The sequence below is a fragment of the Mya arenaria genome, chromosome 8 (genome assembly GCF_026914265.1).
Source record: "Mya arenaria isolate MELC-2E11 chromosome 8, ASM2691426v1".
NCBI classification, from domain to species: domain Eukaryota; kingdom Metazoa; phylum Mollusca; class Bivalvia; order Myida; family Myidae; genus Mya; species Mya arenaria.
The window spans coordinates 23,837,516-23,849,755 of NC_069129.1; the positions used below are offsets into that span (position 1 = coordinate 23,837,516).

The 12,240-nt window shown below is 34.1% G+C and overlaps 1 protein-coding gene across 2 annotated transcripts in view; it reads left to right on the top strand.

The window, feature by feature from the left end:
* The first annotated feature begins 2,407 nt into the window (after window positions 1–2,407).
* Window positions 2,408–12,240, top strand: part of LOC128242753 (uncharacterized) — a 30,154-nt gene continuing 20,321 nt past the window's right edge. For both annotated transcript variants that reach the window (XM_052960028.1, XM_052960029.1), the window contains exons 1-2: window positions 2,408–2,611; window positions 7,071–7,217. In XM_052960028.1, coding sequence (XP_052815988.1) covers window positions 7,094–7,217 — 124 coding nt within the window. In that variant the 5' untranslated portion in view covers window positions 2,408–2,611; window positions 7,071–7,093. The remainder of the gene's footprint in view (window positions 2,612–7,070; window positions 7,218–12,240) is intronic.

Sequence of the window (12,240 nt, forward strand, 5' to 3'; positions counted from 1 at the left end):
GCCCATCATACTTACATGAACATTTTACTTTAGTCTCATCCACACATTCTTACAACAGTAGACATAGTGCTGGAAATTTCAAAGTGCCACAGGCTGACAGTTTCATAGTAAATACTTTCTTTTATCAAGCAATCCAGGACTGGAAAAGTCTTCCAATAAAGTTAAAAGAATTGAAAAATAAGAATACTTTTAAAAAAGAAGTGAAATCACATCTCATTGTTGGTATGAAATGTGCAGAAATGGAAGATTTCCTATTATATTAATTGTTATTCATTTAATCTTGCATATCAGTTCTAAGATTTTTGTCATATAAGTGTCATATGGTTTTAACAGTAGGTTGCATTATAACTGTAAAAGAAGTTCGATCACAAACATTTAATCATTCTTTAACTGGTCAAGAGTACATGCATGCTATTTTTGTATAAGAAAACCTAATTTAAACAGCTTACAACTGAGATCTTGGCAAATAATTATATTTGTCATAAGGACCCCATTGGAAATAAGTTGAATAACTTTAATGGGTTAACCTGTGTTATATATTTATCACATGGAATTAAATCTTTATTAACGCACGAATGTATCCAAAGCATTCTAATGATGTTGTGCTTTAGTATAGATATCATCACTAATACTTTGTTGATCAGTTTGTGTTAAAACGTTATGAGATATTTGGTTTGTTACTATGACATATATGACATATATATATATACCCGAATGAATCTATCTATCTTCCCTTGAAACAAGCCAATATTACTGTCATAGAAATCTGACAAAGAATCATGATGTTTAATATACATTTTCATCTCACTATACATGGACCGCAGCAAAGACAACAAGAGCCGTCGTTAGACAGCGCGCTCGACTACGCCGCTTTGACTTTGAAGTGAATACAATAATGATGTAATATTACCAAGTTTGGTCTCTTTATGTTAAACCTAACTAAAATTATTCGATACATAAGGTGACTTTGATGCTGCCCTCCCACCAGCCCGCCCAAACAATGACGCAAGCCATTCAAATAACTTGATTTCCCATTATGAAAATGTGGTTAAGAATATACAAATATGTCTTTCAAAAGAAATTAAAAATAAACAAATCCAAGGGCCATAATTTGTATTTAGGGTTAAATTGGAGTTATGTTTCTTGTTGTAAGATGGTCGTAAATAATTTTGAATTTTAGTAAGTGCATTGAATGAACGGTATAGAAGTTTTTTTTATTAAAATCCCAACTTGCCTTTAACTTTTACTTGCCTAAAACTTTAACCTAAGTCAATCAGGGGCCATAACTTGTTAAGGATAATATGGAGTTATGTAACCTCATTGGATGATGGTCCTGAACAATTGTGTGAAGTATTAAGTCAATTGTATGAAGGGTATAGAAGTAATTAATAAATATCCCAACCTGCCCTAAAACTTTAACCTAAGTTCCATAGTCAATCAGGGGCCATAATTTGTATAAAAGATAATATGGAGTTATCTTACCTCAAAATGTGATGGCTCTGAACAACTGTGTGAAGTATTAAGTAAATTGAATGAATGGTATTGGAGTTTTAAGTGAAAATCCCACCCAACTTGCCCTAAAACTTTAACCGGACGCCGACGCCGGGGCGAGTAGTATAGCCCACCTATTCTTCGAATAGTCGAGCTAAAAACTTTCCATCTATATCAAGTTTGATAAGTTTAAACCGCCCTCTATCGGTTCTTCTTCTTACATGTACTTAATTGCCTTTGTATACGAGAGATAAGTATATGTATAAACACAGGGTCAACCGTACTATTATTACTTTTTAAACCAAACCGAGCACCTGTCAAAATATCGTGCTCTTTTGCCCACTTTTTAAGCCGGTCATTTAATATAACTGTTAATAGTTTAACAAAACGGCTTTTTAGTGTAATACCTCTATAATTATTTGGGTCCGTTGGCTTTCACTTTTTATAAATTAGAATTATGGCTCATGTAGCCCAACTACTGGGAAAATATCGCTTATCAACTATTTAATTGAAGAATAGGGGATTAATTATAACTGGTGACATGACTTAGAATACTCATACAGAATATTATCGAGAAAACAAGCTTTATTAACACCCAATTTCTTCACAGCTATTTAATAATTTCCTGATCAGATATAGGTTCATCCAAACTATCAACCATAGGGTCATTATTGGCATTATTGTCGAAATCCTCAACATACTTCCCACTTTTCTCATCAGGATGGACATCTTTATTTGACATCAAATTATAAAATTATATTACCAGGTACCGACTGTGACGAAAACCCCGGTATCAATATAACGAATCATAAATTGTGATACCGAGTTTTCCCAGTATCGATACCGGGTACCGGGTTTTCGCACCACCCAATTAATACTCTTCTCTTGCGGAGATTACGTAGCAAATAGAAAACGATCGATAGGGGGAGATAAACAATACTTTTGAACGTATCAAAGGTTATCAAATTACACATTCAGGAAGCAATTCTGCCCGGAAACCACGTAAATCTTCATTAGTATTTGCAATTGAGAATTGAAGGTGGTTTGTACGCCAGTATTTAATACTTCATTGTGTTCCTGGGTTGTATCACGTAGTCCGTGGTGGTTGGAGAGAAGTGGGGTAAGTCGGAGGAGGTGTTGGGGGTGGCTAAAACGCGGAAGCCCCGTAAATTTTCATAATATCATACAACAGTCTTCGTCGTAATGCACCAGTCAATTGTAACCACGGTCCGGGGGAATTTGCCATGTTTTTACCTTTCAGGTGGCCCTGCATTGTCTGGTGAATGCGGTGTTTTTGTTTTTCGCGCAAAATATAGCAGGGCCTGGGACTTACCTAGGGTCCCTGGGGGGCATTTGGAGGGGATTTTACCATCTGTTCGTGTCCGCAGTGCGGGGATTTTACCCGGGGTTGGCTGGACAAAAAGGCAAAGTCCCCGATATTCCCCGGACCTGGGGGAGCCGTGGTTACAATTGACTGGTGCATAACTGGGTTACCCGAAGCCCGGAACAAGTAAATACTGTTTCAGACAAGTCAAAATACCCAGGTGGTTGCCTGAACGGACAAGTTCATTTTTCCGCAATTTAAATCCCTCAGTTTTCATAATTTCTTCAGCAACAATTCTCAAATCCAGAATGAACTTTCTAAATATTTGCTTTCGTATATATTGGGTTTGATGCACAGAAATGGTAAATGACTCGAAATTGACGCATCATAAATTTGTAGTATGCATCAGTTTCGACCCGCGAGAATTTCAATGTGAGAGTCGGTATCACCTGAAAGGAGCCTCAATGCATGATCTGAATCTTTGTTTAATCCGCAAGAGCAATTAACACTCGAAGTGACAAGTGATTATCGGTATGGAAGCTGATCGGTTACAAACCGTGTCAATTAGCAGCACTCAAACTCATTGATGTAATATTAACTCCCCTTTATTATGCAAATTAAGGGACATCTTCCGCTTTTTTGCTAAGAACGATGGTTTTGAAAAACAACAATGCTAAAATTTATTTTATTCATTCATTTTAAGTTGTTTATTTATATCTCGGGTTAATTAAAAAAAATATTTATATAAGTGTTTAATGTGTGACAGGAAAATAAACATTTTTCGTAGCACATGGTCTAAAAAGCGTGGGAAACATGTGCACGCTAGCTTCTGGTCAATTTTAATGAAAGTGAAAGAAGAACTTCGTAAATCGTTGTCAGTGTTACAGTTAAGTTTATAACAAAACAGTATTGTCTAACAGTAATGGTTATGCCATTTATGAAAAATACAATGTTGCAATATTGTCAATTTTTAGGAATGTTGAATTTTTTTGTTTACTTCCAGAAAAAAAGAAAAACGTTAAATTGAAACTGAAAGTAAAAGTAAGATAGATGTTGTTGCAACAAAACAATTGCTGGTGCATTTTGGAAGTTGACAAGGATGCATTGGGTTACATAACGAACATGAATTAAATAAATAATACGTTTGTCAGCGTCAGAACATATTTTTCCAAGTTTTGACTAGATGGGATTTTTTTAACCCCCTAAGAAAAGGAAATGAGGCAAGGTATTCTATTAAAAGTAATATTGATTATTTTTTGTTGTGCTTGAGATTTTTACAGAATGAACAGTGAAACTTACCGGTATACAGCAGATCTTTATAAAACACTGGAAATTGATATTATTTTTAAAGTTATGTAAACTATTTAATGAAGTATAGATTATTATGTACATGTACCTTGCAATTCAATCTTATGACAGATGAGACCTATTATTTACGCAGAATGACAACAAAATTAAAAAACAAACAAATGGACAATGACTCTTGAACAACTTATTTACTCTTGAAAATCAGATTTCAAGAGTCATTGACTCTTGGGTTTCAGACCCTGTTGAAAGCCCTGTATTTAGATATGATTTTGTGACGTCACAGCATTCCGCATGCTCAGCATTTGTAGTATTCATTTAATAAGCATCTAAGCGTCTGCCCGATGCTTAGAGGCTTTTTAATTAAATAATAAATTTATTAGCTTCTAAGCATCTGCCCGACACGTGGACCCTTATTAATGGAATACTTCTCTCGTTTGTGGTTTGGTTACTAAATGATGAATTTTAACTATTTGGATGATTCTGATGAGGATGGTGGTGATGATGACTTTGAGATGAATGAAAACCTTGTTTTCAATTTGCTGTTATCCTTGAGGGAATAAATGATCACTACAATTTATTTTTGTTGCGTTTTTTTTTTTTATTATTATTTTGGGCAAGTAAAACTGTTTTGGGTCATGTGGTTTTCTTACTTCAATTACCTGCAAGTGCTGAAATTTTTTTTAAGGCAAAGACTGATACAATAGAGTCTTCGATGTGATTTGTACACCGCGATTCTTCATTGTGTTCGTGGGTTCTATGCCGCAGTTGGTGGTGGTTGGAGAGGGGTGGGGGAAGTCTGGAGGAGGGGTGTGGGGTGGCTTAAAGCTGCACTCTCACAGATTGAGCGTATTGACAACTTTTTGAATTTTTGTCTTGGAACAAGCCAATTGTTGAGAATATGCCTGGCAACCAGTTATATATATAAGACTGCTGACAAAAAATGAGATTGCCGATTTTTTATTTAAGTACAAAAACTGATGTTTTATGCATTTTTCTAACTGTTAGTGAGTGAGTAATGGTTTAAAGCTGCACTCTCACAGATTGAACGTTTTGACAACTTTTTTTGTTGTCGTGGAACGAGCAAATTTTTGCATAAATATCTTCAAACCAGTGATAAAAGACTGCTGACAAAAGATCAGATCGCGCTTTTCATATTTCCGTCCCAAAATTGATGTTTTATGCATCTTTCTTAAACCGTTAGTAACGGTTTAAGCCATAAAACATTAAATTTTGAATGGAAATATGAAAATCTGCGATCTGCTATTTTGTCAGCAGTCTTTCATCACTTGTTAGCAGATACGCAAAAAAATGATAATTCCAAGACAAAAAATAAAAAAGTTGGAAAAACGGTAAAATCTGTGAGAGTGCAGCTTTAAGTTATAAAACATATTTTTTTTTACAGAAATATGAAAAGCTGCGATCTGATCTTTTGACATCAATCAATCAATCTTTTATCATTGGTTTGCAGATATTTACGCAAAAATTTGCTCTTTCTAAGGCAAAAAAAAAAGGTTGTACAAACGGTATCTGTGAGTGTGCAGCTTTAAACCCGGAAACCCCATAAATTTTCATAAGTACATACAATAGACTATTCAAGGTGGTTTGTACGCTGGGATTTAATACTTCGTAAATGTTTGTGGGTTGTATATGACGTCATGGTTGTGGATGGTTGGAAAGGGGTAGTTCTTGTTTATTGGAAACTTCTCCCTCTGCTATTTATAGTTATCAGACAAAAGGGATTTAAATTTTCCACTTTTACACCAGTTTTGTTATTAATTTTATTAATTTTGGGAAGCATCTTAGAACTAATACTTTTAAATTTGAATTTGAACCCCTTTTACACACCTCATTCAGACAGAGCCAAAGAAACAAACATTTTTTGTTGTTGTTTATTTACTTGATTTTGAATTATTTAAACAGAAAAAATCACAAAAAATAAAGAAATGTCCGAGAACTGGTCTCCTACTTGTTTATTTTAATCTCAATGTTTTTACTGATGAAATATGAATGTGAAATCCATGAGTCTGCCAATACATAATTTCTTAAAATATCCTGGCATCCATTTCAGTCATTGAAATTAGAATTTTGGATGAACAAGCCCAAATTCTTATACTATTGCTTGGCATCAAAAATAAAATTCAGAATTTGAGCTAGCCTGGAAAACATTTTACCACTGCAGGGCCTAGGGGCTTGTTTTAATTTCGACCACTGCTGTTTATACATGTATTGACTCAAATTCTGCCCGTGCTGTAAATTAGTACTAATTGCACTTCTAGCATTTTATGTTATTAGAATTCATCCTTGCAAAAGTCCAGACATCAATCTAACACAACATTAACCATGCAAGTAAGCTGTTCAAAAATAAGCATGTCTGTAGTTATATAAGGATTTGTCTTAGACATCCTGAGAGCATTATAAGGTTGGGAAGTCTTTGTACTTTTTGCTAACTGTTAGCACAACCAGTAGCCAAATAATCATTGGCAACTTACAAACTTATTTTAAAATTTTAAGTATATTACTGTTGTGTAGGGAAAAATATTTCTTAAACCTTAAAGGCTTCTATTTTTGTCTAAATGAATCCAAAGAATTGGCTACTACTTCTATTCCAGTGTCACGTATTTTGTTTTCAATCTAGAGATTGATAATAATATGCCAAATAGTTGTTTCTGTTTTTAAACAAACTAAGACAAGCAAGGGCTAGAAGTTGTATTTAGAATCATCAAGTCAATTGAAAAAAACGGTATTCAAGATATGAGTAAAAATCCCATCATGCCATAAAACTTGAACAAAACGCCAACATGAATAGAATAGCCACCATTATTCTTCGAATGATCCAGCTTTTGTCAAGAGTTGACCTAATTTGTCCATCTGCAAGTTAAATTATGCCACTTTTGATTGTAAAATGCGTATTCTTATGTAAAAAGTGCACCTTGCTTTATTTTTACAGCCCCTCCCCCTCAACCAGCAACTATGTCGAGACAAGAATGTGGTGGAGGTGATTTCCATGGAAACAGAGAGGTCAATCAGAAGCCAAGGCCATTGAGATCAAATGCCATGCCTGATAGGGAAATTAAGAAATTTAGTCAAAATATAGGTACCTGAAACTGAAAATATGTTGTACTGTTGTACATGTATGTTATTATTTGATATAGATATTTAGTACATTTTTGTGTGACTTAGCTATGGTCAAATTACTACACTATAACTAGTTAAATGTCTTGTTAAGTATAAGTACATTCAAAAGAAGAAAAAGAAGGACATACATGTGAAAAATGCTAGGATTCCGTGTAAACCTGAAAGATACTGTCTCACCTACTGTCTCTATTTGTTTGTCTGTCCATTACAATCTTGTCTCAGCAAGAGCTTTATTTTTGATGGGATTTCATTAAAACATCACATAATAGTAATCCAATATTGTAAGGTTTTACTAACATTATATTAATGCTCTTAACTCAAATGTCAAGGTCACACTTGGAGGTCAATGTTATATAGACTTATGTTATAATATGGACTTCATATCAATATTACATGTCTCAGCCATAACATTTTAAAAGTTAATGGGAGAATTTAATCAAACCTCCAAGAATTGTTCAGCACCATAGAAAGGTCTATCATGCTAAAAAGTTGATGCTCTTATCGCAACTGTGAAGGTCACATTTAATGAGAATTGAATTTAACTTGAGGAAATTGCAGAGTACCATGATAAGCTGTATTGATGATTTAAATCCATGCTCTTGTTTCAATGCTCAAGGTCACACATGAAGGTCAATGGACTTCATACATGTAGCAATACTTTTTGTCACAGGCATGACTTGGTTATTATTAGTGATAATTGAATAAAACTGCACATAAGTTAAGAGAACCATAAGTAGATGTGCCGTGCATGAAATCCATGCTTTTATCTGAGTGGTGAAAATCACAACAACAAAAAAGAACTCAATCATATTTCTCATCATTGTAGATGATGTGTGTTGCAAAAAAGAAATGTGCTCCTATCTCAAAGATCAAGGCCACATTTTGAGGTCAATGTTGTACTAGATGGACTGCAAGGCATTGCTTCGTGCTCATTAATATTTTGTTTTAATTATGTTCCCTGGTTTTCCTTCTCCGGTCTGTTACTTTGTCATTCAGAGAGGGATTTAAAAAATATTTTCACATGTGTTCTGTACATAAAGATGACATGCTGCGTGAATGACCCATGTTCCTACCAAAAGGTTCAAGGTCGCTCTTGGAGTTAAATCATAAAGGTATGCTACATATAAACACATAGCTAAAGTATCAGTGTCTGAGCTGAAAATGTGGTATGTGCACAGGGGTGTTAAAATAAATTCATACATGTGTGTTTGGTACATAAAGGCAATGTTTCATGAGCAAGACCCACGGCCCTACCTCAAAGTTCACGGTCATACTTAAGTTTATTCATTAAGAAATGCTTTATATCATCCCATTGGTGCAAAAAGGTACCAAGCGACATTTTCATACTTTCGAATAAATTGAGTTTAAAGGTTCTAAAAAATCAGAAAATTATTTTGCGACTTTGAATCTTTTATCACTTATCTGAAATGGTTTATTTAAATTGTTCATTGAATTGCATATCAATACAATGGATAATTAAGGTTAATTAGTTAATTTTGTATCATGGTACCTTCTTGCATAAAGTGATAAGGTAAAACAAAATAATGTGAAAAGGAGACATATGGCAATTAGTACCTTGTAAGTTGCATAAACCTCAGTTGGAATAATCATGATTATTAATCCCAGTTCAGTGTAAATGTACTAACGGTTATCATAATAATTACACCAGTATGAAAAATGAATCTGTTCATATTGAAATACTCCTGTTTCTTTATCATCAATATCTTCATCGTCTGATGACTGGCACAACATCTATGTTTGTTATGCTGACATTAAGTGAGAGGTGAAGAAATGATCTCCTTTCTGTCTACCTTGTTATGGTTGGTATAGCTATCTCTAGAAATGAGTCCATTTCAAGTGAATAGTTCATAAATACACTTTTGGGTGAGTATTTTCTTACCTAACTCAATTTAACATGTAGCCACTTTCTGCGCATACCAGAGGTTGACACTTTTAAGTTTGGACAGTATTTTCACAATTTCTTGTAGTCTACCACATGGTTGAATTTGTTTGGAACCACAACATACAGGTTTGTCTTTCGTGTAATCCATTGCGACGAACACACAGACGTTTTTTTTGCTGTTTCTATAGTTGAGTGAACAGAATCACATTCCATTTGAGATTGTCCTGACACAAGGAAGTGTGAACAGAATGGATAATATTACATACTGATTTCTGTTTTGTCAGAGATGTACACAATCTCTTCCACATAACCTTTTTAACATACTTACATAGTGTTTTTATGAGACATGTAGCTACCTCGGAGGAGCCCCGTTTGTACTGGGTCTTGTTCCAAAGGTGACAAAATACTTGTTTATTTTGCAACAAATAAATGGTCAAATGGTCACATAGTTTTATACAGTAGCTTAGCTCACTGACTTATGAAAAGAGAGTTGTAAGGCCTTTAAAGCACTGCATGTGAGTCCAACGTATCAACGTAAACACTACTGAAAGCTTTTGCTCTCTCTTTGACCTTTTCCTTCTCTTCTATTTCTTTTACTTTATTTAACTGAAAGTCTTCGTATTCTTTGGTCAAGTTTTCATTAGTACTACCATCTGCTTGCTACCTTCTATATACCGGTAATCCAATTGCACGAAACATTGGTCCTGTTTTGGCTTGTAGAACAAAGATTGTAAGATTGTTCTTAACTTTTTGATTTCTCTGGTGAACTGTGGTACCCTATGGGCTTGTTTGAACAGAATGTTCACTGGTTTTCAACATAATGTTACACAGGTTTTTACTTCTTTCTGATACATCATCAGTTATAAATTCATTTTATCTTTCTTTTGGTGCTCTGGAAAGGCAGTTTCCATCTCCCTGGACATTAGCTGGCTTAAGTTCATTGCTGACAAGAAAGTTATACAGTCTTGATATGAGTGACTGTCGTACAATTGTTTGCACTGTATTTAACTTTATACTCATACGCTTTGCTCTTTCCAGGTGGCTCTAATTATTAATTTTATTGTCTGTTTGCATCTCCTATTTTGTGAGAGTGTTATACTGTTCATTAGTTTTTGATGGACATCTCTCTGTGTTCTTTCCCGCTTAACTTTTATTGGAGTCTTCATTTGCTAGATCTTGATATGTTTCCGAAAGTTCTTCCATGAATTTCCACGCTAAAACCTCTGTTTTCCGTTTAATGTTTCCTTATACAGTCTCATTTTCTGTATCATTGGAAGTAAAAAGATCCTTGCTTGGTTTGTAAGTTTCATCAAGATCAATGTCAGTGTAACCTTCTTCACTTGGATCTATTAATCTTAATTTGACAGGTTACCTCAGTCCTTCACACCTTTGTATATCTGTTTATTAAAAATCATTTTCAGATTTGAAATTCTGTATAACAGGCCTGTTATAAATAGTTCTTTTTGATGCTATAGTATCTCCACATATTGAATTCTGTGTAGTAGATATCTTACATCTTACCATGTAATCTTACTGAAACATAATTTTGTTATAACTACCTTACTAAATTTTAAATTTTTTTTTTTAGATGTATATTATCCTAAATACACATTCCATAATACATATCGCAATGCAAATTACTGGTAGAATGGATAAATCCAAAATACCATTACTTTACAGACAAGTAATATATTTAGTTATATTCAACGCACCCCAAATAAAGTTATAATCATTATTACTTAATTTTGTTTTGTAGATGACAGAAAACAATACTTACATTTGTTATGGTATCCATATCTGACCCTTCTTAATCTTCTGTCCTTATGAACAAATTACACTTCTCGAATGTGAAGTCACCAACATCTGGTGTTTCTATAATCCCACAAAAAGTGACAATAACTTACCGGACACTTGTTACATGATATCAAGGTTATCAGTATTAATTAGTAAAAAATTGTTAATTGCTATCAGTTCATAAAGGTACCATATAAACATATATTGTAAAATATTAACATTTTAGTCTTAATCATTTATGCAAAAAAGAACCATATGCCACTAGGTCACTTATTGCACACTTTGTAAACTTATTTAGTTAAAATCATTTTATGCAAGAAGGTACCACAAGTCATATGGCTCCCTTTTACATTGCAATATGTATCTAATGCTTTAGAATCATTTCATGCAATAAGGTACCACATGCCATAAGGCTCCTCTTTGTGTAAAAATATATCTAATGTGTAAAAATATTTCAATGCAGAAAGGTACCATGTCATTGTGTCTTATAGCACCTTCTTGCATACACCAGATGGCATATGGTACCTTTTTCCACCAATCAAAAGCACCAATTTCACTTGGTACTAAACTGCACAAACACATATCTCAGTCAATATTCAATATTCAGGGGAGATTTTTTTAGACAAGGTAGAAATAAGTTATTTCTAACTAATAATAGTGAAAAGTCAGTTTTGGTCAAAATGTTGTTTGGTACCTTTTTGCAACAATCGGACAATATATGCACATTTATGTAGTTGGTCCTTTTTGAGTTGTAACTTTGTCATGCACCGAGGGATTATAAAAATATATTGGCACATGAGTTCGGTACATAAAGAAGATGTGTTGATTGCAAGACCAGTGTACCTTAGCCTACATCTTACTTCATCACTCCCCCACACTTCGGGTCGACTATTGCAGTGTCTGGGGTATATGCTTATTGTTTATGTAATCTCATCCTGAATGAAGGCATATTAATAATGGCATACTCCATTGAACTGGATGGCACTTTTGGGGCATTCCTCACTAACTGTGACAGCTCTTGCTATTTATGAAAATACATAGAACTTAATTGGAAGGTGTGTCGCCCATGACATAATTGTTGTCATCTTAAAGATCAAGGTCCCATTGGGAAGCCATTGTTGCACAAATATGTATTTCTTAGTTTGTATCACTGCCATACATTTTTACATGTTGATAGGAATTCAATTAATATTCACAGATCTGTAAAGAGCGATTTGAAGGCATATTCAACATGTATATTTGATCTTATTTATCCACCAAGGTCCAATTGTGGGCATTTGTCATG